Raw genomic sequence first — 25,340 nt, 5'->3', positions numbered from 1 at the left:
AAAAATTAGGGTTTATCCTTAGGCACATCCGCGAAAGGATTTGAAAAAGCCGGGAGACGTGTAAGAACCCATCCCATATAATCGTAAATATCTAAAATTTCTGCAATAAAAGAGTTGGGGGGTAAGCCCATTCGGTCCATTCGTTCTATCCTTATCGCTCTGTGTATCACACCCTATAAACCCATCTCCTCTTCCCTCCTCTTCTTCTGGTTTCTCAGTCCCTGATTTTTCTTCAAGGGACTTCGAGAAAGCAAGAGATGGCTTCCATTCTTGGAGTTACTGCAATTCATCATGCGCCAAATCTTGATATGTACAGAAGGATGGGCACGCCGGCGACGGTTTCATCCACGCCTTCTCTTTCTTTTGCTGATAAGTCTCACTTCAATTCCTTGAAAGCTTTAACTAGTTTAAGTAGTAGTAGTAGCCGTCGCAACTTCTCCGGTTTCAGCTCTTCTGCAATTGCTACTCCCAATTCCATCCTTAGCGAAGAGGCTTTTAGAAGTCTTGATGGCTTCTCTAAAGACTCGTTGGATGATGATGGTCTTATCGATTCTGAAGCTAATTCTTCTCTTGCATTTTCTGATGATGATGAGCTCGCCATTTCCAAACTTGGCTTGCCCCAACGACTCTCTGATGCTCTTGAGAAGCGTGGGATTACACAACTCTTCGCCATTCAGGTACTCTCTCGCACTCTCTGTTGGTTTTCTTTATTGTCTTCCCTTTTGTTGTGGATTTTCTCCGTTTTCTTCCAGGAATTCTCTTCAGTTTGTTGAAGCTATTAGCTTAAAAATTTATTATCTCTTCTCTTAAGTTCAAGTTTCAAAATGTTCCAGGATGTGTGCAGTGCTCACATTATAATTCAATGTGCAGAAATTTTGAGCAGGCTGCAGAACCCTTGCTTGTTTATGAATTGACCATGAATAAGTGTAGTCTTCTTTTATGATATAGATTCATTTTATTCTTAAGTTAGTTAGTCTTCTAGGTTATGTTAATTACACAAGCTGAAGTAAATTCTTTTGAGGGAATCATGTTCGAATCTCAAATATGTTTTGTCACAAGATATATTCGTTGATTAATTTCATTAGTCAAGTGATGTCATCGCATTTTTACTTTTTTTTTTTTTTTTTTTAATTTGAAAAATACAGAGAGCTGTTCTTGTCCCTGCACTAGAAGGTCGGGACCTCATTGCTCGTGCGAAGACTGGTACTGGGAAGACATTAGCCTTTGGGATACCGATTATTAAAAAAATCACTGAAGATGATGAATTAAAGAGTCCACGGAGGTATGATTTTGTGACTTCCTGGAATCTGGTACATAGAGATTTGCCTCAGATTTTCTAACTTTTCTGTATTTGTTGACAGGCGTTCACGTCTTCCTAGAGTTTTGGTGTTAACACCCACCAGGGAGCTAGCCAAGCAAGTGGAAAAAGAGATAAAAGAATCTGCACCTTATCTGAACACTGTTTGCGTTTATGGAGGCGTTTCATATGTTACCCAGCAAAGCGCTCTTTCTCGTGGAGTTGATGTGGTAGTTGGAACACCTGGTCGAATAATAGACCTAATAAATGGTAACAGCCTCAATTTGGGTGAAGTTGAATATTTAGTGTTAGATGAAGCAGATCAGATGCTTGCTGTTGGGTTTGAGGAGGATGTGGAAGTAATTTTAGAAAAGCTTCCATCTCAGCGACAAAACATGCTTTTTTCTGCTACTATGCCAACGTGGGTTAAGAAACTTGCACGCAAATATTTGGACAATCCATTGACCATTGATTTGGTAATCTTTTACCTTCTTTTTTATCATCTTAAGTAATTACTTAGGTTTCTGATTTTTGACATCTGCAAATTTATAGGCTGCTTTGTTGTAAATAAACCATGAAATTGTCTTGCCGAAAGATGCATGCTTTTTGGATTATGGTGTACCTGAAGAGACGAGCTTGTTTCTTTTCATACATTGCCTTTTCATTCGTTCATTTTTTTAAAACTTTTCAGTGATATATGAGCATGCAATTTTATTGAAAGAAGTTAATTTGTTATGCATCTCTTATGTGACAATGTTGTCATGACAAGCTAGTGTATGTTAAAAGGAAAAAAGCCATTTACGATCTTAATTGAACAGGATCTGTTTTATAGGTTGTTCTACTGTGTCCTTGAGTTCAAAAGAAAAAGCCAATTGTAATATGAATGCCAACTGCAAGTTTTAAGGGGATGCAACAACTCACTTTGGAGATAGAAGTTGCATTTAACTGTCCATATAAAGATCGATTGCTGCTATGTAAAAATAATCACGCTGTTTCAAATTTGTAGGTTGGCGACCAAGATGAAAAACTTGCTGAAGGGATCAAACTTTATGCCATATTAACTACTGCAACTTCAAAGCAAACCATTCTCAGAGATCTTGTAACAGTAAGTTTTCAAGCATACCCCCCTCCCCCCTCCCCGTCTTCTTCATACACTTTATACCAGTTATTGGGACTTACTCTTTTGTACGTCGTAACTGCAACTCTGTTCTTTGATGTCTTAAGTGGTTAATGGTTAATTCCTTAAGTTTGAACTTTTTGTAAAAAATCAATTTCGATTATCGAAAATCTATCCTTCATCGAGGACAAATGGAAGATTAATTCTTTTATCTCCAAATTCTTAGTATTCACCTCCAAGGTTGTTTTTATACGAAACACTTAGCTTGATCATGTATAGGTATAAGCATGTGCGTGTATGTGTGTATATCTATACATATTCATTCCATTTAAAAAGTTATCTCAATTTTCATGTGATGGTAGAATCACACTTTTTATATTACTGTTTTTTCCTGTTGTAAAAATCATTTTTCTTGTGTGACCCCAATAATGTCATGATTTCAGGTTTATGCTAAGGGGGGCAAGACCATTGTTTTTACGCGGACAAAACGTGATGCTGATGAAGTCTCTTTGGCATTAGCTAATACCATAACATCAGAAGCATTGCATGGAGATATATCACAGCATCAACGGGAAAGAACCTTAAATGGCTTCCGGCAAGGGAAGTTTACTGTCCTGGTTGCAACCGACGTAGCTTCACGAGGATTAGACATTCCAAATGTTGATTTGGTAATTTCATTGGATTCTATTCTTATCTTTGTCAATTCCGTTTGCTATTTTCAATGTGAAACTTATTTCCTTAATCCCCACAAAAAAAGAAAAAAAAAGGAAAGGTACTCAAACATGTTTTGATTTTTGGTCGTTCTCTAGGTCATAAAGCTATCATGTTCATTTTGGGGTAGTAAACATGTTAAAGTTTAATTTTCATTTTTCTTTAGCTTGTAAAGTTAGACCGCAATGCTAAAATGTTCAATTTTTTATAGAATTTTTTTGTGATTTGACTCTCTCTTTACCTTCACTTCAGGTTATCCACTATGAACTTCCTAATGATCCTGAGACTTTCGTACATCGCTCTGGCCGTACTGGCCGTGCAGGAAAAGAGGGTACTGCCATTTTAATGTTTACAAATAGTCAAAGGAGAACAGTTAGATCTCTTGAGCGTGATGTGGGGTGCAAATTTGAATTTGCAAACCCGCCTGGCATTGAAAAGGTCTTAGAATCATCAGCCGAGCAAGTGGTTGTTACTCTTCGTGGAGTTCATCCCGAGTCTATTGAGTTTTTCATTCCAACTGCCCAGAAGTTAATTGATGAACAAGGAGCTGGTGCTCTAGCAGCTGCACTTGCACAATTAAGTGGGTTCTCCCGTCCTCCTTCATCACGATCACTTATCAATCACGAACAGGTAACTAAGTGTTCTGTTTGTGAGATTGATCTAATTAGAAAAACTATATTCCAGATGGCTATGTCATTGAAGCTAAAACATATTTATTGCAGGGATGGGTCACATTGCAGCTCACCAGGGATCCATCTTATTCTCGAGGCTTTTTGTCTGCTAGGTCGGTCACTGGATTTCTGTCTGACGTTTATTCCCCAGCTGCAGATGAAGTTGGAAAAATACATCTAATTGCAGATGAAAGGGTGAATATATCATATCTTAGCATGCTTCACCTATTTCATGCCTTTTGTTTTTAAATTTCCTACGCATATAATTTTGTTTCAACAAAACAATTAAATATTTATGTTGGTAATGCCAGATAAATGGAGCAGTATTTGATCTTCCCGAGGAAATAGCAAAAGAATTGCTGAATAAGGATCTGCCGGAAGGAAATACTCTTTTGAAGATCACCAAGGTATGTGTTTTCTTTCCTCCCCCTTCTCTCACAATCTTAATTGTTGCTTAATTAATAATAGTCCTGTATTGCTTCGAAACTAGTTTTCTTATCTCTTTGATGTATGACCATCATAAACATTGGGCTGTCAACGTACTTTTTGTTTGTAGTTACCTCCTCTGCAAGATGATGGCCCCCCAAGTGACAGCTATGGACGATTTTCTGGCCGAGAAAGAAGTAGCCGAAATAGCTCTAGGGATCGCAGAGGTTCCAGAACATCAAGGGGCTGGGGCGGCAGCAGCCGAGACTCCGATGATGATGGTGATCTATTTAGTCGAAATCGCGGTTTTAGATCTAACAGCAGCAGGGGCCGGAATTTTAAAAGCTCAGGAGATGACTGGCTAATTGGTGGAGGCAGCAGACGATCAAGCAGATCATCGTCCATGGATAGGTAAACTTTTTCTTTACTAATTCATTTGGGAAATTACTTTGCTTCTTTTTTCTTTTGCCTAAAAATATTATATTATTTGTAATTTTTCATCAAGAACATGTTGACAACCATATCATATGCTGAATTCTGGATGAGAGTGATGTAATTTGAATATACATATACATATTGCAGATTTGGAGGGTCCTGTTTTAACTGCGGAAGGATGGGGCACAGGGCATCAGAATGCCCCAACAATTGAGAGGAGCACGGCCATCAATCAAATATACTTTTGATTCAGCTTTTAGTTTCTTGTGGCGACTTATAAGTAAGTAGGTTTTTGGTGTCAGGTAGGCTATAGGTTGCATTTATCTTAATATTCAGTGGCGACTACAATATGCTCTCCTTGAAAGAGTTGCAGGAATGATGCTCACTCTCATGCTGCGTTACAACATCACCAACAATTCTCAGTCTGTTGTCCTATTAAGTTTTGCGCAGTGATGCATTTAGAAGTTGATTGTTTTGTGTATGAATTGAATTATATGAATCCCCCCCTTTTCGCCCCCATGTAGAATGTATATGTTCCAGAGACAGAATGAAGAAATGAAAACAGCATAGCATTCCCTCGTTATAACTTTATTTTCTAATTTGTTGAGCATATTTAACATCTAACCTTATTAATAATAAGGGTCGGGTTGGGTTGGATTTAAAAGGATTTGGTATTTGGGTCGGGTTCATTTTTTGGAACCCGGTAGGGTTTGAAATTTAAATTATTGGGTCAACTTGATCCAACCCAAAAACCTTGCCTAAGCCCATGAGTCTTCATCTGCGTCTTCCTCCAAAGGGTCTCTTTACTCTTTGACCGTGAGTTCGAGACTTCGTCTCTAAGTGAATGAAATGAAGTCTTGGCCTTCGCACTTCTGGTCTCACACACTCACATCACAGTGTTCGTCTTCTTCGTTTGTCATTTGACTCCTCTCAGCTCTCTGTATGTCGTCGTTCAACTTCTCAATTTTCATCTCACTCTCGTCTCGTCTCTGTGTGTCGTTGGTCGCTCACCTCTTTATTTCTCCATTGGACTCTCTTCTCAATTCCCATTTCTCAGTTCAACCTTGTCTTTGTGTCTCTCGTCTGACGTCGTCGACTCTCTCTCTACTCGACGCTCAGTTGTTTCACAACCCAAACCCAACCTAAAAATTTCAGGGTTGGTCCAAAAAAATCCCTCAACCCAACTCCGATCATGTACCCCTTAAGCAGCACAAATTATCTACAATACCGAAGATCTAAGCAAATTTGAATGGTTCTTCCCGTACTGAGTAAACTAAGGGTGAAGATTGTCTTGTTAATTGTCAATCCAATAACAACGACAACAATCATCAAAGAAACAGTCCAACAGAACTATAAGTTGCAAGTTATGAAAAGGCAATCACAAAAATAAACAAGAAAGGTATAAAGATGAGTAATAAATACCATTATAGATTGCATAGATATCTCTAGTTATCGTGAAGATCAAAGTAAAGGAATTTGTGCGACTACTTGTTGAAGAGAATGTTGATGAGGGTCCTAAACAAGGGTCCCCTTCCCCTTTTGGTATGGAGAATCTCCTTCACATCCTTCTCATTAGGCACAAACCCCTTAGCCTCCATTTGCACCAACAACCCTCTTGCTTCATCCACTTTGGCATCCCTCACAAGAGCCTCAAAGACGGCAGTGTAGGTCCCAGCATTGGGTCGCAATCCTCTGCCCATCATTTCCAGCAAGAACTTCTTCGCATCCCCCACGAACTTGGGATCCGCAGCAAGCCCTTTGATTAGAACAGTGTAAGTATAGGCATTTGGGGTCACTCCAGAGGCAAGCATTCGCAGGTACACCTTGTGAGCTTCCTTGCTCTGACCCGCATTCACATAGGCTTCTATGACGGCTGTGTGGGCGACAACATCAGGCATGTGACCTTTGTCCTTAATTTCAGAGAAGAGCTGCAGAGCCTCGTGGGTTAGACCATCCTTAGACATTTCGTCGAACATCTTGACGGCATTGTTTAAAAAGCCATCTGTCCTCATCTTATGGAAGATTTCCTGCAAATTCTTTGGGTCTACCGCCTCTTCCACAACCGGCTTCTTGCTGAAGGGATCATACGGCGGTGGGAGATTTTTGGTTTTGCCCACTTCTTCTACGGACCCAACCCGAAAATCGTTTTCTTCGTCTTCATCGGAGTGTGAGATTGAGAAATTGACTTTGGTGTTGATCTTGTTAGCTTCTGAAGATGAGGAGTAGGCGAACAATCTGTTGTTGTAGGCGTTGATATAGAAAATGGTCGGTGGTCTGCAACGAAAATGATGATTTAGAAACGATGGGTTGGGGGAGAAGGATGAAGGAGATGAGGCGATGGTGGTGCAGGCAACAAGAAGGGCTCGAGTTATTCTGTTCGCCATAGCCTTAGCGAATTGCGCGTTAACCTCCCTCTCTGTAAGTGGGGATGCGGCAGATGGATGCTGTTCGGCGGAGTGCGCTGCAAATGCTCTTGTCCTGCGAGTTCTTAACAAGTTTTGAACTAAAAAGAGGCATGGCAAATCATGTAACTCTCCCCCATCCCCTCATCCCCTCATCCCCTCTTACCGTAACGATATTGTCCACTTTCAACTAACTTAACTTTCATTTGGATTTCTCTAAAAAAAAAACTTCGTATCAATGTCGATAGAATTCTTTGATTATAAACTCGTGATCATTCTTTAAATTAGCCGATGTGGGACTTTCATCCAAAAGAAAGAGGAGTTGAGGCTCCTCGAAGGCATAGTAAAAAATGTATGTATTTCCATTTATTTATTTTCTTTCGAGACCTGATCAACCACATTGACCCGAACAATCACATCCTATCTACATCAATTTCATCCATTAGCCTCACAAACACTACATTATTAAGAAAGCTGTGTCCCATTACAAAACAGCAAAAGAAATTCCTTAGTAACTCGTTTTTATAATCGCACAATTAAACTATTTAAAGTTGCTTCATCTTCCCCCTAGTTTCAACCCATGGCCTCAACACTCATTGTCCTTCTAATGGTAAATACAGAATTTAAATCTTCATACATTCTTTTAAGAACATCTTAAATTTCACGTACACTTGGGGAACGTCGATAAAACTTATACAAGCCGAGCAATCTAATGTCTAACCACAACATAGTTGACAAACTAAATGAAAGAAAAAGTTGAGATATTTGAACACAGTACTTACAAACATATGAATAAGAAATTGGGCAGCAATTTTAGATGATGCATGCAAATTGCAGACAAAGCTTGCTTGCTTTTGCATGAATTCTTAAGTCGGAAAAAGGAAGGTTTGTTTTGATGCTAACCTAACTCCTTTGTTTATGCAGCAAAAGAATCTAGGAGCTGTTATACAGAGATCATGCTGATCCTCACTCAATCAATCAATTATATGCTAAATGTGATTGCTTTGGTGGTGAATAATATGAGTTACTACTACAGTCAATACCAGTCTGCATCAATGGATTCCATCTGTCAAATATTATCCTGCCACCTCGCCCGATCCTGCCTCGAAGTTTATGCGATCCCATTGACACACTGTTCCTTGTCGGAGATTCTGCTGATGGTGGTACTATAGCAGCGGCAGCCAACTTCTCTGCAACCAGAGGTTTTGCAAACAACAACACTGGCTCCAGAGGATCCTGCACAAATCGACAATCCCGTTGAACAGTCGAGAATACACGATTAGTGTTCTAACAAGAAAAACTATGAGTTTAAATGCAAGTCAGTTCTCAATATGTTAAACTGCTCGGCAGGATCGCTAGGACACTTGTAGTATCTGCTGCTATTGTAACAAAAGGATGCTAAGTAAGGTTATAAACGACTAAGGTACCATTTTGTGAAGCCATCCATGTGGCAGTTGTTGCCTATTCTCTTGCTTCATGCTTTCAGTTGGGAGCACAATCATGTTTGTCTCCCTAAAAGATCCAGAAATTCGTATTCGTGGGGGGCGACTGGTTGCGATATCGTCCAACTCCACAAATTCATCCTCGCTTGAACCAAACTTACAAGAGAAGGGTAAGAACCTAGGAAGTGCTAAGCTCTCTTCCAGAAGTTCAGTTTCATGCTGAGATCCGATGAGAAACCATGCACCAATATTGTAAGAAAAAATTAAGTAGATAGAGATCACTAGAGTAAGATCAAACCAATTATCCCGGGTATATGAGAACTATATAAAAATAAAACACATAATACACACGCACCTTATACTTCAAGTGAACCCTCTGAAGGCTGACTTCACTTTCCATCAGATCTCTTTTTTTCTCTTCTCTCTGTAAAAAGATCACGTCTTGAGCTAATCCAGTGTTTCAATGTCATATAACTACTTCAAGACAAATGCAAACGCACGTATAATAACCTTAATTAAAGCCTCCAGTAAGGTTTTAGCTTGTTCCAGGTTGCGCCTAACCTGAAATTTTACAATCCCAAACATAAAATGATAAAATTTAGACAATGCAATCTATATTAAAAGAAGAGGACATCTGAGATCATTAACGAGATCGAATAATATTCAAAAGAAACAGCAAAACAAATACAATTTTGAGCTCACAGCCTATTCAATCTATCAAACCATAAGAACGTCAGTGACTCGAGTAAGAACAATAATCATCCAATAATTTTGTGATGAACATTCAAATCTGAAATAAATTGTTTTCATTCACATAAATTAGTAAATCAACATGATTTCTTTCCACAGTACTACATTCCTATGTTACAGTATATTACATACACTCCTTGTACTAAACTATTGCCTCTGCCTTCAATTTAATTATCTTCTTTTTATTATTATTACAAGTAGACAAGCGAGAACATATTCAACAATGAGGCAGCCTAGTTTTCATTCGTCCAAGATTCTTCAAAGTCTGTCTTGAGTATTCCAAAAGCTAGCGATTATAAAGACAAAAAACAATATTCTGGCATATTCTGGTAACTAACCATTCAACTAACAAAGCAAACTAACCAACAGCCCGCCAAAACTAAAGACTTCTTTATTTTAATTTTTTTATGTGAAACATTCTAGTATTTCGATGATGAGAGGAAATATACACAAAAGAGGTGGAAGAAACCCTGAGCCGAAGGAGGTTATAAAAAAGACCTCCAATTGGCCAAAAGAGAGGATAAACTGTAGCTATGGGGAAAATGGGAAGAATTTTTACACTAAAACAGCCAAAAAGGATATATTATCCACCAAGCTATCAAAGCATGCCTCAACTGATTAACAAGCTATAAATTAATTGACTAAGCACAATGTAACAAAATCTTAAGTAAATCAATTGTGGTCAATACCATTAAACCTCTTCTTTAGGAACTTTGGTTTGAAAGAAATCAAAGAATTTTCAATGAAAATTTTCAACTTTTGCACAAAACCGTGGATACTGCCAAATTTCATGTTTCTACTTCGTGTGCTCTGTTTAAACTCTCTTGCAACTATTCCAAGAATATAATCCTCCGTAGATGGGAGGCCTTGTTATAATTTACTTCAGTCTTCAGTCTTCTTTTACAATTTTTTTTTTTTGAAGAAAAAGGATTTCATTAAAGGTGATTGCAAAACCCCTTACAAGTAGCACAAATCTATCAAGAGAGTAGTTTTATGAGGATGTCATTAGCATGTTATCTTTCTTGAAGAACAACACCGGTAACTTTTGCATCATCAATAAAAAGACGTTCTCTAGTATGCGCACGCGTGCATTAAATTAAATTTAATCCATGTTTTGCAACCATGTCCTTGGTAGTTCGCGATTTCTTGTTCTCCAAATGGCTTGGTTTCAGCTATTGGGATAAATCAATTCTTCCTTGGAACCTTACGATTCGAAGATTAATAAAGAAAGCAGAAATTATTGATTTACGATCGCTTTTGGGCAGCCTTTCTTTTGTAAAGATTGATTCTAATGAAGACTCTCGCAGATGGTCACTTGACTCCTTTAGTATTTTCTCTTAAAATCGTTACCTCATCATTTGGCTTCTTCGATCCCCATGGAAAAGGAACTTTTGCAGCTCTATGGAAGTCTATATGCCCCAGAGAAGTAATATTGATTATGATCAATGATGGCCAACCATATCATTTTTTACTCCCCCTACTCTTGATCTAGTTGGCTCAAGTTGCTCTCTTTATCCAATATCTAGTGGGTTTTCTCAAACATTCTTGAGGACAATGTTCTGCAATTACTTATTGGTTCTCTCTTTTGATCCTAAGGCCAATCTCATATGAGATAATGCGGTTAAGGCTATGTTTAGAAGTGGTTTTGAAATGGTTACCTTGCTTTTTTTTGTACTCCAAAGCATGCTTTTAATTATTCAAAACAATTTTTATGGCATGAAAATTGCATTTAAAAGTGTAAACTCAAAAGTAAAGTTCGTTTTGAATGGTTAAAGACATGTTTCAAAGTAATTTTGAACATGACAAAAGTGATTTAACTGTTACCCTAAAGCTATTCTATCATAATTGTATATGGAAACAGATCAAAGAATCTTCTAGCGAGCAACTCTCTTGCTTGAAAATTTTGAATAGACTTCCTCTTGTATTTTCTTCCAAAATATTTTGCTGGATTTTCATTACAAGATATTTGTCTCAATTGGAGTGCCTTTATGCATCTTTCGTAATTTAGTCTAATTGATAGTTTCTGTTTTTACTGCTTTCATTTACCACTTATGGAAATTGTATCTTTGAGCATTAGCTCTTTTCACAATAGCCCTATAGATATGCAACTACCTATATCGATGTCCCAACTTTAAGGAGGAATTACTGGAAGTAAACATTACCAACTTACTAACGAAGCTCACCCAATTATTTTGATCCAAAATTTGGCTATTGGACATATAATAATTCAAAAATACTTATCGTGCAGATCAGATTTTTGCTTTCCTTATTCCTTCTACAATTGCTTTTTAGCTTCTAGGTTAGGATTGTAAGCACTTTATAAATATACAAAAATACTCATTTAACAGATGCATGCAGTGCGAGCACACACACAAAGTCATTTCCAACGGCAGCTTGGGCTGAATGTAGAAGTGAAACTAAAATAGTCCTATAATGTATGCAACCATGGACTTACCTATAGAGTAATTAATAAAAAAAAAAATGTCTTATAAACAATCAAACAATGAAAGGACATAGGCATAGAATAATAGGCTAAAGTACACGAGAGAATGTACTTGGTTATAAAAATAAGAATAACAACATACCAACGGCAGCAAATAAAGGAAAGAGACAGCATGAAAACCAACAGTTAACACATGGAAGTAAAATAAAATTCAAATTGATGACAGTAGTAATGACCTGGCGAAGCTTTTCAAAAGATTGCACATTGTTTTCCCTCCGTTGCATCTATTTAAAATATCACGAATGAGAAGGATAATATAAGAATATAAAGTGCATAGTGGAAAACTTCAACTACAAACATCCTTCAGTAATTGAGAATGGGAGAATGGAAGCAAAAATCTTCGTACCCTTCTTGTATGAAGTCTGTGAGCTTTCTCCCTAGGCCTAAAAACATTGTACGGGTTTGTGTCATTGACAGGTGGAGGTGGCTGCATAATAAACGGGAGCAAGTAAATTACCTTGTGAATATATTATGAGTAGAGTGCATCACACAAAAATCACAATTGACGAATACTTGAACACAAAAGCATGGCATGACAATATCATATTCTCTACTCTAAAGAACCCAGAGATGAAAATCATGAAAGGCCACTGAAACTTTTTCTGCAAGAATGTTCTTAGATCTAGGACTACGGAATAAAGTTGAAGTTCAATAAAGAGCTTGATAACCAATGGTGAATTTCTTTTTTCTTTTTTTTGAACGAGAAAAAAAAAAAAAAAAAGACAAGATATATAAATTGACACTTAAAAAGACAATGTTGCATTCTGTTGCACTTGTGTGGCTGGACATAGCTCTTTGCATTGAGATGTGTGTAAAATGTTTTATATGATTCATTTTTAGTTCATCTGGTGTTGTGGTACTGCTATTATTGTTCCCTAGTGCCTAAGCTCTCGAATCTAACCAACTTGCCTTCAAGTTTGGTATCATGGAATCCATTAGCCTTTATTGAACCTTTCTTTTGGACTTTCAATCGGACTTCAATTTGGCTTTAATAAAGCCTATTGTAAGAACTACCAGGCTCTACAACCTTAAAAATGTCCAACTACCAGACTAATAAACAATATTCTACTCCTACTAGCTCCTGATCTACTTGGTATCATCCAAGTTTTTATCTATAAACTCGATTGATTTACAATCACCAGTTAAGATATACAGATCTACTGTCACCTTTCTCTTTCTATTAATAGGAGAAGTGAAAAGTTGTTTGCTGAACAAAGGGCTTGAAAATGTTGATTTCAAAGGTTTTGAGGTTGAAAAAGATGTTTAGGTTTTACAGCCACGATGATGCATTATTTTTTTGTTAGGATATAGAGGAAATGTTCGAAAGTTCAAGGGTTAGTTCTAAAATTTTCGAGATTTTATTGGGTTTAGAATTAAATTGGGAAAATCTTCTTTGTACAGATAATATTTAGATGACAGAATGGTTGAGACGGCTGGAAAATTTTGGCCGCAAGGTGGAGAAGTTTCCATGAGTTATTTAGTTCTGCCATTGGGTGGGAATCATAGAAAAGATTGAAGTTTTGGGAGCCAATTGTGGATAAGATAGGAAGTATACTAAGTTGTTGGAGTATTATCTTTCAAAAGGTGGGAGATTGACTTGGGTAAAGTGGTTTTACTTAATCTGCCAATTTGATATTTGTCTCTGTTTCTAATGCCTACAAAGGTAAGGTTGAAAATTGCAGGTTGAACAGAAACTTCTTTTAGAAAGGAAGAAAAGAAAATAGCACACCTAGTAGGATGGGAGAAGGTCATGTCTATGGAATGTTGGGGTTTCGACTTGGATAGTTTAAAAGAAAGGAAAGTAAATAAATAAATAATGAAACTTTTCTAATTAAGTGGTTGGGGAAGTTTGTTAATGAAACAACTGGTTTATGCTAAGAGTTGTTAACAAATACAAGACAATACAATACGACATGAATGCCGTGACACATCATCTTTTAAATATCTAGGACACGGACACAGACATGGCAATGACATTCATTAAATATATATTTGTAACAGTATATTTTTTTTTATATAAGGAAATCTAAAGACAACAAGTTTATGCATGCTAAAATAAGTTTGATGTATTTCACTCTCAAAATTTATTGTTTCTGTCATATATATTTTATTAAGTATACTTAATAAGGGTTGAATGTGCATTTAGTAAATGTTGGACCCATATTGATGTATCCTAGAAAAACAAGAAAATTTTCCCAAAACAAATTCCAACTTTTTTTTCCTAATGGCTTTGAGCCACTCATAATTACTAATCAAGATTTTACAATTAACGTGTGGATTAGTAAATTTGGGACACTCAAAATGAAAAATAAAAAACATTTTCTTTGGATAAAAAGTAAAAGGATGGTTTTAAAATAAAATATGGCAACTATTCTTCTAAAACAGATGTTGAAGGGATGCTGACAGCTTCCTTACACTCAATTAACCCCCAAACCTAATTTTTGGTTTCCTAGACCAACCTTTTCCTTCAAATGGGAGATCAACTACACCCCAAAACCCGATGATTGGTGGTGAATCCAAACCTCTCCTCTCGAAAAAGCCCCCTAGGGAAGGACGTCGGTCGCTCCACATCACGATGACGTTGTGACAGGTACAAAGAATACATAAAGAAGTCATATAACACCTCATAGAAGCTGTTACTAAATAAGTCCAACTTGCAAACAAGAAAAGGAGGCCTAAGGAATTTGTTATTGGTAATTTAGTCCTTGTGCATCTTGAAAATGAAAGATTTCCAAGAGGAACTTACAGCAAGTTGCAAAGGAAGAAAATTTGCGGCAATTCTCATATGATTGAGTTTCCGGATTATCTCTCCACCTATTTTTCCTCCTGATAAGATTCATCTTTAAACTCAAGGACGAGTTATCCTTCTTGAAAGGGGGAATTTATGTAGATTGCTTTGTTTATTAGGGCTCTCTTTGTAACGTAGCTTGGTATGTCTATTCTATTTATTTGTTGTTTTTTCTTTGTTAATTTGTTCAACCATCCCTGTACTTACAGCCCATTATCCCAGAAGCTAAGCCTATATATAAAGGCTAAGGCTTACCCTATTCTACAACTTTCATTAAGATTAATAAAATACCGCCGTAAGGATTTTTGGCTCCACCACTTAGGCTCAAAATTTACATTAATACATAACCCCCTGTACTCCCTACACAAAAGCTATTAATACAAACACACAAAAGACAAATAATTAAACGGACTGTGAATTTCCATCTTTGCCCCTCTAGCATACGTGTGCACTATTGGGATCTCACTCTACCCCTTTCTTTTTAAAAGAAAGAGAGACAAATATCTATTAGAATAAGGAATAGACCAATTGCCACCCTCGGGAAACATATATCATACAAATCTCGCCCCAGATGCCACTCAACCTAACTTACCATTTAATAGGATAAACCTAATGAATATAAAATTATGCACGATCAAGAGTATGAATTACTAGATAAAGGGTACATGTGCAACGTGCTATAAGCCCTTGAGTAGTTCCTACATTCCTAAACCCTGAAAAAGACGGATCCTAGAGAATGTGTATGGACAATAAAGCAATTAATAACATATAACATGAAAAAAATGGAACAATGATGAACCTGCAAACGCCGCAAAACAGGCTTTTGCCATCGTTCACGCTGTTAAGAGAGAGAAAAAAAAAACAAGTATCAATATGCATTCCATTAATTTGAAAAATAGAAAAAAAAATTAATAGTACAGATCTTAGAAGAATTTGGTATACTTGCAAGAACCCAAAAGGCAAAACACGAACTTTTTTTAGATAAGAATACTGTAACAAACATAAGCAAACCATTCTCAGAAGACACATCTAATCATTTTCTTTTTAAATTACATCTAATCTTCAGTATCCAACAAACTAGACTGTTGCACTACAATAGCACTACAATATGAGAGCCCTCTTGTAGCTCTCTTAGGGGTGGAAAGTTTAGTTTCTTACAAAATCGATAAAATCAAGATAATTCCCTCATTTAACATTCTACAAGAACAAAACAAAAATAAATAAATAAACTAAGATAACAAAAAATCAAAACAAGTAATTGGCTAACAATCTAAAACGAAGAATTGAAAATGCAATAAATAATTTTTAAAAAGGGGGAAGAAAGTTTAAAATATGATAGATCCCAAGAGTGTGTTCACTACAACCTACTATTTAAAAATAATTTCTCATTTCAACTCACGAATGATATTTTTGTAACATAACCAACACAAAAGAGAGATGTATAGGAAATAGAAAAATCACTAGTTGACGTTCTTTTAAAAGTTGCTACAATAAGCCTTTCATTAAAAAATCAACACTTCCGGAGATGCAAGAACATATCAAATAAAGATCGTACCAAGTTCTTCCCTGGATTCAGCAATTTGCATCAGCCAGTAATTAAAGGGATATCAAATACTTTAATTTCATTTACTAACTTTAAAAGTTGCTGTATCTTTTATTGCCACTCTTAGATGCTTTACTTTTATTTTGGCAGATCTTTACTTTACTAGTTTGGTTGTTTGTTTTTCTTTTCACTCCCTTAAGGATTTGTACCCTTTCACGTTTTTCTATGTTTTCAAAGCAAAAATAAATATAAATAAATAAATAGTAAAACATCTACTAACTTGTTGAAATTCTGCATATTTTAATGCTTCAACTTAAAGTTTTTCACATGTTTTTCTTGCCACATTAGGTCCCCCAATAATGCACCACTTTCGTCACCCCATAGCAGTGTCATATATGCTTCTCAGCTCCTCAAGAAAATTATCTCCCTTTCACTATTTGGCCCTCAATTGCTCATTTAGCCAAAACCATCTACATCCCCCAGCATGATTCCCCAAGCTTAAGGTTTTGGGTTAATTGGTGATTTAAAATTGTTCCAGAGCATGAGGTTTGTGTTTAAATCTCTGTAATGTTATTATCTCCCCAACTAACATTGATTTCCACTTGTTGGGCCCTCTACAAATTTCCAAGCCCACAAGTGAGAAGGAATATAAAAGTATTGACATAAGATTAAATTTACCAACGCCAAACAACTTAAGTTTTTTGATTAATCGGTGATAAAAACTAACCAATCTCCACCCTTCCTTTCATCACACAACATTCTCCCACAAGCTCTATGCATACCAATCCCACCCAAAGAGGCATCATTTTATCTTTAGAATAATAGATTAACGCCTTCTTTGGAAACTTTGACTTGAATGAAATAAATAACTTTTCAAGATAGTTGGATGAATAAATATTATTTTGGGAAAGGGTGGTTGGTCAAACTTCAAAATGGAGCTCTTTGTACATCTTTTTGTAATTCCTCTTTGTTAAACATTGATGCCAATTGGAGTGCTTTTATATATGCATCCTTGGCGTTCTTGAGGATGTCCCATCCTCCTTTTTGTATTCCTCCAATTTTTAAAATAAATTAACAAAAGTGAGACATCCTAAGTAACATTCAAACTTGTAAAAAACTAGGGGGTTTATTCACACCTTTTCCTTCCAATAATCGTAAACAGATTCAATAATTGAATATCTGATTGCTTGAGCTTGTAGAGCCTGCCATTGAAATAAACGAAACAAACTGTTATTAATAAAATAAATGAAACAATAAATTTCCAGAAGACGTGAAATATCTATCAAAAATTGATCAACAAAGTCATTCATTGCTGCGTTAGAAATATTCTGTGTTCTGGCTGATGTTTTTAGTATATGCATCCAGGGTACTTGGAAGGTATAAAGTCACAGGAGCCGAGGATCTTCTAGTTGAAGCAGATAAAAAAGGAATCTCAGGAGATAGTATTTTTGAAATATATACACAATACAGAAATGGTCTTAGAACGACAAGAAATGTGATATCTGAGATATTTTTTGGAAAAAGTCTGGGTTCACACATTCTAACAAAGGGAAATGAGGTATAATAGTTGAGAAGGGAAGTTATTAGTTAGCTAGCCTATAACCTATTGTAAGAACCAAAGCTAACTATTGGAAGATGAATGATCAACAGGAAAGGGCAGTCAATTGGAAGATCGCACAGAAATTGGGAGAAATTCCAGATATCTCAAAAGCTTTAGATTGTTGAATACTCTAGTATTACTACATTCCTATATGTACGACTGATCCTGAAAAATTGGTTGGAAGAAGTGAATAGAGTGTCAAGATCAGTAGGGGGAAATCAATCTATCAACGAGGAATATTATTTATTTCTTTGTATATTCATAGTCATACTTTCCTTTTTAGACTTATGCTAATTACTGATTTTTTTTATCTATGATTGAGATCCTCTTTTTTTTAAACCAAGAAACGGGACTTTTAATTGATGTAATGAAAAGAGGCTAATACTCAAACATATAACTAATCTTATTTTCTCAATCAATAATATACAAGAAAATTACTCCCAAACATAACTTCATTGTCTGTGCCAAATTAAAGTCACACATATAAGATGTATAGCATAGCATTAAAATAAATCAAATGGAAGAGACTTGCATTGTGATGAATATTGGATCGATCCACAGAAAAGTAACAGCAATAATTCAGTGTTAAAATATGCAAAATTAAATCAAAAGTTAGTACAAAATGCCCAAATATGATAAAAATATATCACCTCAATAGCATTGTCACGTTGTAGAAGTACAGGAATGGGTGAACCAAGAGTAGTTGTTATTATACCAGCTCTTTCTCGAGCCTTGTGATCCAATACCTCCAATTTAAAGAGGAAACTCTCAAATCTGTATTGACAAGTACACCTAATTAGCACCTTCTCAAAGAGAAACTAAAATCACATTAGCACCTTTCTCAATCTTTCAAATTGTTCAGTCAACTATCATTGGCACACAGCATGGCAACCATACACCTTGGAAAAGAAATAAGGATGCCATGAGGCAAACCAAGGAGATGACTCACATAATGAAAGATGGAAATGGTCAATCAAGAGGAAGCATGTTCTAGAATTTATAATAGTTTCTCATGTAGCTATAGAAGAACTGAGGTTAAGGAGGAATTATATAAACTGTCTCTACCATAAACAATAACAACAAAAGGCAGATTCTTGATCAATTGATCTTACAAAACTATTTTTACTCAACACTTGAAAACTATAAGTTCTGACCATTACTGACTTTAAGTTGGATTTTTTTGTCATTCTCTTTCGCCAACAGCAGCTTTTAATTCTGATGAACACCGAAGTTAGGATAAATAATCACTCTGCAAAAAATTTCTCCTCGGGAAGCACATTATTTTTCTATTATGATCTTAGAACCCTCGTTCAAGATCTCCAATATCAGTAACACAGACAAAGTAAAAAGTAACAATTTCATTTTTCAACACATCCCCATGGCAAGGTCCTTTGCACGTCATTGCATTGACCAAAATATCAAATGCCTTTTCACTTTTCTCTTCTGGGTTCTGGAAAGAAATAAAAGGAATCCTTTAATTCACTCAGTCAATTTCTGAAATCCTTTAACTCAGTACACCTACAAATCACGTGAGATAGAAAACAAGCCCAGTACCACTTTAGAGACACAGCATGGATGATCGTTCCAAAGGATAACAAATACTAATATTGAAAAGCGGTCGCATTTCTAAAGCTTCAAAATCAACCTCCTATTAATAGACTTCAACTTAGTTTCATGAGAATGATGAAATCAAGATTGAACTTGAGCATCACATCTTTTTGTTAAGCTGCTTTTGGCCACGGAACCAAGGCCTCTCACATTCCATGAGAGGATAAAAATTAGGAACTAGCTTTCAATTACGAGTAATCAACTTCTTGTTTTTCATAATTACAGAGCAATGAAAGATTCCTTGACCTCTCAGTCTATCTTTCCTCTTGGCCTCTATGGTCTTGCCATCAACTTCAATATGTCTCTAGAGGAAGCAAAAAAGAACCAACAACTAAAAATTCCGTTACAACTTATGCTAAAAGAAATTGAAAAACCACCTATGATCAATTCAATAACGGAGATACTAACATTCCTCAATTTGGGGACCTTCTCTTTCTCAGACTTTTCTGTCACCTCAGCTTATCCTACAAGTACACTATCAAAAAAAAAAAAAAAAAAAAAAAAAAGGAATGGAACTCTACAGGCCCAAATTAGTTGTTTGACACCCAGCTGCACCTTTATGTATTATAATTGATGGACAAACCAACCCATCTTGAACCCTCCATTTGTCCACTGGGCTACTGGACTTATACCGTTCCCTTCCCCAGCCCATTGTAAAACTGTGTTGCTACTTCAAACGAGAAGCTACCATGGATTTTAACCACTTTTCATACCAACAAATTACAATCTTGAAAAGAATAGAGTTGTGTTGTAAAATCTGTCCTACCATCAATCAAATTGATCTCTACTAGAATAAATCCACCATAGTTGTCTCTAACTTCAATTGCTCTTTTACAAGCTCCCTCAAACAAGCAAATCATTCATCATATTCAATAAAGCCTCCAAAACAGTTGCCAATATCTCTAAATAACTCCAAGCCCCATAAATGAAGTGAAATGTTTCTGAAAATCACTCAACCACCATATGATGGGACAACGCCAAGGTGATCCAACCCACATTTAAAGCAAGAAGACTGGCTAGGAAAGGATTGATTATAAATGTTTATTGAAGTTAGTTCTCAAAAGCCTCTAGAATTCTCCCTTGGAAGTCTCTTCTTTAACCCCTCTAACTCTTTCCAACATATTTTTCTAACTTCCTCCTGTGTCTTCTTTTCTTGTACTTGGAGATGCAACTTCACCATGAGGAACCTGAAGTCTTCTTTACTGCATCTACAGAGAGGATAACCTTCTAGTGATTGATCAAGTGAGGGGTTGGACTCTTCCTTTTTATAAAATCCTAGAGAAGTTCTTTGAAGTCCTATCCTTAAAATCTTTACTTGAAGGTGTTACCACTGCTTTTGCCACCTTCGTTCGAAACCTTCGTTACTTCTACGAAACATTCATTCTTGTTCATTATCTTTTGAAGCCAAACAAGGTCGTCTTGATAGAAGGACTATCGAAAAAACTTTTTGTGTTCGAGGAAAAAGTAACAGGTCTTCCAATGTGTCGATAACCCAGACCACCACTACTAGGACTATAGAAATGCAGAAACAATTTTTTTTAAAAGTGAGCCTCTAGAAATACGAACAATCCTTCCCCTAGCCTATCCATCAAAGTCACACTAGAAAGTTTTGTCTTCAATCTTCAAGATAGCTTGCATAATGCCTTAGAAGAAGTAAACTTACCCTTTAAGGACCAGACCAAGCATGGTCGAAGGGCTTTTCTGGTAAGAATCCATATGGAAAAGGTTGGGTAAAGACTTTGGTCGAGAGAGCCATAATGTGACCCTTCATTAACCACCTCTTGTGCGTATATCCTAACATGTATCCAATTGATCGTAACTGTTCTCGTGTAGGTCTTCCACAAATCTTGTGATTTGGTAATTCTCATTATCAAAAACATTAGAATGAGACACTAAAATGATGGAACTCCACCACGTGTCTACAACCCAACAATTTCCTTGATAGCATCATCCGTATTGATGATACCAATAGTTCACAATGAGCAGGCAAGAATAGATCCTTCATTAACTAAAGCATTATTGACCAATTGTGTGCAGGTCTTTTTCTGGCTCTTCTTCAATTAACTTAAAGTTTAAGTCGAAGCTCCTGCTCTCAGCTTTGATGCAAAGAGCTAGATTTTTTTCTCTTTTGGTCTATTTAAGTCGATGAATAAAAAATTTACGTTCTTGATCCAATCAAGAAATGCCTCTATAACCATATTTCCATTAAATGTGGGAAGATCAATTTCCATCTCAAAGTCAATGGCTATATTCTCTTGTTCTTGATTTGGACACTCTTTCAATTCTTCACTACCCTTGAAATAAGCAAACAAAATATTCTTCTTTGATAATGTAATCTAAATATTGAACCCTCTTTCACCGATCTTAGTTTCTTAAAGGTTGTGCTTGATTTGCTATGTTTCTTGCATGTTCAAGGGAGTGAGATCCTTGTCTTTATTGATTTATTACTCTAGGGTTTGCTCTCCCTAGTTGTTAACTCCATTTCTTACTTCAAGAACTTCTTGGTTTTGTAGATTAGGTATAAGGATAAAAGTTCCAACTATTTAGAATTGTTCCCAAAGTTCTATGAATTACATCAAAACTTGTTCTTAAGGATCCTTCCGACAACAAGCGTTAGATTGTAGTATGAGGATAACAAACTTTAGGTGGATTGATTGAGGATCCATATCACACCCTCTAGGAAGGATTCGCTCCCTTTCCAACCATTAGATTCTAAAATCTGTGTTCTCATACCACTTTTAACGTATAACCAAATGAGAAGAATTTATTGATCAAGTTGTGCTTGAACACAAGTGAGAATTAGAATTTATGAGCTTTTCCTAGCTAACCTAACCAGCCTATCCATCTTCCAATGGCTAGTTTATAACAAGCCACCTATCAACGAACTTAACCTTTAACGGCTAGTTCATACAAAATGGTTACTTAGTGTGAGACTCCACATTGGTTGGAGAAGGGAACGAAGCATTCCGTATAAGGGTGTGGAAATCTCTCCCTAGCGGATGTGTTTTAAAACCTTGAAGGGAAGCTCAGAAGGGGAAACCTAAAAAGGACTATCTACTAGCGGTGGGTTTAGGCTGTCACAAATGGTATCAGAGCCAGACACCAAACGGTGTGCCAGTGAGGACGTTGTTCCCCCAGGGGGTGGATTGTGAGATCCCACGTCGGTTGGAGAGAGGGACAAGACATTCCTTATAAGAGTTTGGAAACCTCGCCCTAGTGGATGCATTTTAAAACCTTGAGAGGAAGCCCAAAGAGAACAATATCTGCTAGCAGTGGGCTTGAACTGTACACTCAGCCTCGAACAGCTAGTCTTAAGTAACTATACCATAACTAGCAGCTAACCTACATCAGCTTTAACAACCCAAATCAATCAATTGTCTTGAGATAGCAATGAAGGTCCATAGACCAACTCGTCCATGTTGTCTTTAGAATCATAGTAAAAAACCCAAAGTAAGTTGAAGATCCAAACTGAAAGTGCAAAATATCCATCAAATAAGGACAATAGAAGAACAAATGCTTATGATCCTCATTGGCCAATAGACATAAAGAACAACCAGTAGGTTGAGCAAAGGAAAGTCGATTAAACAAGTTTCTAGAATCTGTATCTCAAACAACAAAAAGACTGCATGACCAGAAATGAAAGTTGAACAAAGGAAATTTACCAAACAAAAGGAAGGAAATGTGCACATGCAAGAGAGGGTCCAAATATAACTTAAAATATTAGCAAGCAAAATGATAATGAAGAGTGGAAACTACATGATGTTAAATAACGCTTTCCTCCAGTAATAACAACTAAGAAACTCCTACTGTCTTCGTATGATGACGTCAACTCTTTTAAGTGATATCAGAATTCAGAAAATATACTATCTTTTCCTACATGGAATGGGGGAAGAGGGGAAGGGGACGGGCGTTGGTACAAGTTGAAAACCTACCTTTCAGGAGTAAGTATCTTTCTTTCTCTGTTAAAGTCCTGAAGCCAGTCCTCGTCTTCATTGTCCAAGTCATACTCAACAAACTCTCCAAGCTCTGTCCGAGCTGCAAATCAAGAGAGAATGCTCACATATTATATTTACACGCAGGCATTGATAATGGTAGAAAATCTTAAGTCTATAAATATCAACAGAACTGTGTTTATCACCAACCTCCTCTGCCACGTAAGTAAGAAGTTGGCTGACTAAAAGTGCGGGAGTAGTCTATCTCATATGTATCAACCACAACAAATTCAGGCGTGGGTATATCAGGAGCCAATTTCTTGCAAGGCACTTGATGTACCTAAATTAAGGGGAAAGAATTTAGATTGATCCAGACAAACATGGGATGACGAGAAGCACTAAGATAAATACAGTGCCAGTACCTCATTATCTACTTCGGTCGCAAGACGAAGCAGTTGGGAATTGCGGGTAGAGGTAGGGGTTTCGTCATCTTCCAATTCTTTCACAGACTTGACAATAGGAAGCTTCTTATGAATGTCAAGCGGACGAGGCCTGAACGACAACCTACTCATTGTAGCTCATTTCTATCTTTTCCAATTCTTTCCGATGCACCAACCTCTACCACTGCAAGTTACAAACCGAAATCCTAACTCACCAACACGATGAAGAATTCCAGTTTCTTGGATACAAATCTCCGCCACTGAAGAACCAAAGTCCTTTACAAAATTAAAAAAATAAAAAATAAAAAACTATATCATGCACAAATTGAAGCTGTAGAACACAATTAACGGCAATGGGAAGTCAGGGAAGATCATACGAGTATCCCTGTCTCTCCCTGTGAACCCCTCCCCCACTTCAAAGCCCCCGACCCATAACCCTAGCATCCAAGCAGATCCCCCCAGCGTAATAACTCCTCACCTTCAGAATCCGCGTTCTTGAAATCTTCTGCCCTTGTCCCCTTCGAACTGCAACTCGTCCCTCAATCCGACCTCACAGGCTCAATCGTGAGAAGAAACGGAAGAAAAAAAACGATAATTATAAGAGTAGAATCAAGATTAGAGATGCATAGAGAGATTGGAGAGAAAAGATGAACCGGGAGGTACGGGGATACGTCCGAAATCAAGCACCAGACATGCCGAAGGGAAGAACAAGCACATTATTATAGTCATGTATAATTGGATCAATAAAGCACAGTATTATCGTGAAAGTTAATAAATTAATAAACTGGTTAATATTTTATTTTAAAAATATTTTTATATTTATCATTAGTATTTTTTTAATTTTTTTTAAAAATAAAATATATATATATATATATTCTTTTTAAAATAACATTAACACCCTTAACTTGTAAGTTCTTATCATCAATATATGGACAGAAACTATCTATCTACATCTTATAGATCATTTTTAAATATGGTAATTTTTAAAAAAATTTAAGAGTATCACGGTTACTTTGAAAAAATTTTGGGTATTTTTGAAACGTGATACAAACGTTTCGTTTATATATTGACGACTGATATTTTTGAACTTTTTAAAAAGATTTAAAGGTATTAGTGAAACTTTTGAATGATTTTCCTTTTGGTCCGACCCCAAAATTCAATTCACACGAAAATCAAATAATATATATATTTAACATATTTGAATGGGTAAATTAACAAATAAAAAATATCCTTAAACTTTATCGTCTAAAATAAATATTTCTAAATTTTCTAAATAAAAATCTCAAAAATATCATTTAAATATTTAAACTTTTTTGAAAGTTTGAAGGAATTATTGAAATTTTGAAAGTTTATGAGTATTGTTATAGACCTTCCCGCATCTTAAAATCTTCTAAAAATTTAATATATATTGGTTTATTTAATACACTATATCTAATAGTGGATCAAATATAATGAATAGATATTTTTCTCATTTAATATATTAAATGTATTTAAATTTTCGTTCAGTTAAATTGATTATTTTAATGTTAGGGGTCTTTATGAACTTACCCGGTATAGATTTCAATGATACAAATTAATTAACTCTGTGATTTCATAATAGATTTAGAGTGGCAGTCTTATGTGCTTATAGAATAATTTGTATCTATAGATATAATTAATCCAGGTTGATTTTTTC

At 36.2% G+C, this 25,340-nt stretch overlaps 3 protein-coding genes across 6 annotated transcripts; 1 reads left to right on the top strand and 2 right to left on the bottom strand.

Moving 5' to 3' along the window:
- Positions 1 to 121: 121 nt before the first annotated feature.
- On the top strand, positions 122 to 5,243 carry EMB1138 (DEAD box RNA helicase (RH3)). Its single transcript, XM_023674669.2, has 10 exons — positions 122 to 677; positions 1,146 to 1,282; positions 1,362 to 1,773; positions 2,304 to 2,402; positions 2,858 to 3,082; positions 3,378 to 3,755; positions 3,848 to 3,991; positions 4,108 to 4,203; positions 4,353 to 4,633; positions 4,805 to 5,243. Exons 1-10 carry the CDS (start codon positions 258 to 260, stop codon positions 4,869 to 4,871), a joined length of 2,259 nt encoding a protein of 752 aa, XP_023530437.2. The 5' UTR covers positions 122 to 257; the 3' UTR covers positions 4,872 to 5,243.
- Positions 4,839 to 7,216, bottom strand: LOC111793008 (uncharacterized). Its single transcript, XM_087123571.1, has 2 exons — positions 6,080 to 7,216; positions 4,839 to 5,930 (listed from the first exon to the last, which is right to left on the bottom strand). The coding sequence occupies exon 1, from the start codon at positions 7,039 to 7,041 to the stop codon at positions 6,142 to 6,144; it is 900 nt and encodes a 299-aa protein (XP_086979697.1). The 5' UTR covers positions 7,042 to 7,216; the 3' UTR covers positions 4,839 to 5,930; positions 6,080 to 6,141.
- A 587-nt stretch (positions 7,217 to 7,803) lies between these two features.
- On the bottom strand, positions 7,804 to 24,385 carry LOC111793557 (Enhancer of polycomb-like transcription factor protein). 4 transcript variants are annotated; one of them, XM_023675489.2, is made up of 13 exons: positions 24,144 to 24,385; positions 23,648 to 23,941; positions 23,436 to 23,565; positions 23,226 to 23,328; positions 18,336 to 18,459; positions 17,222 to 17,287; positions 15,342 to 15,380; positions 12,101 to 12,181; positions 11,931 to 11,978; positions 9,012 to 9,062; positions 8,857 to 8,925; positions 8,487 to 8,720; positions 7,804 to 8,295 (listed from the first exon to the last, which is right to left on the bottom strand). In XM_023675489.2, exons 2-13 carry the CDS (start codon positions 23,795 to 23,797, stop codon positions 8,038 to 8,040), a joined length of 1,353 nt encoding a protein of 450 aa, XP_023531257.1. In that variant the 5' UTR covers positions 23,798 to 23,941; positions 24,144 to 24,385; the 3' UTR covers positions 7,804 to 8,037. The 4 variants fall into 4 exon arrangements, with proteins under 4 accessions (XP_023531257.1, XP_023531259.1, XP_023531260.1 ...); XM_023675491.2 differs by having other exon boundaries at positions 23,648 to 23,925; XM_023675492.2 differs by having other exon boundaries at positions 23,648 to 23,849.
- Between the last annotated feature and the right edge of the window lie 955 nt (positions 24,386 to 25,340).

The sequence above is a fragment of the Cucurbita pepo genome, chromosome 4 (assembly GCF_057944985.1).
Source record: "Cucurbita pepo subsp. pepo isolate OVF chromosome 4, ASM5794498v1, whole genome shotgun sequence".
In the NCBI taxonomy this organism is placed as follows: Eukaryota; Viridiplantae; Streptophyta; class Magnoliopsida; order Cucurbitales; family Cucurbitaceae; genus Cucurbita; species Cucurbita pepo.
The sequence above is the reverse complement of the archived record's forward strand: the minus strand, read 5'-3'. Positions and strand labels throughout refer to the sequence as shown.

Coding starts and splice junctions, on each gene's coding strand:
- EMB1138 (XM_023674669.2), top strand. CDS start 258: ATGGCTTCCATTCTTGGAGTTACTGCAATTCATCATGCGCCAAATCTT. Junction 1,774..2,303: donor ATCCATTGACCATTGATTTG/GTAATCTTTTAC, acceptor TCAAATTTGTAG/GTTGGCGACCAAGATGAAAA. Junction 4,204..4,352: donor CTCTTTTGAAGATCACCAAG/GTATGTGTTTTC, acceptor TTTTGTTTGTAG/TTACCTCCTCTGCAAGATGA.
- LOC111793008 (XM_087123571.1), bottom strand. CDS start 7,041: ATGGCGAACAGAATAACTCGAGCCCTTCTTGTTGCCTGCACCACCATC.
- LOC111793557 (XM_023675489.2), bottom strand. CDS start 23,797: ATGAGTAGGTTGTCGTTCAGGCCTCGTCCGCTTGACATTCATAAGAAG. Junction 15,381..17,221: donor ACGATTATTGGAAGGAAAAG/GTGTGAATAAAC, acceptor CTCTCTTAACAG/CGTGAACGATGGCAAAAGCC. Junction 12,182..15,341: donor CTGTTTTGCGGCGTTTGCAG/GTTCATCATTGT, acceptor TTTATTATGCAG/CCACCTCCACCTGTCAATGA.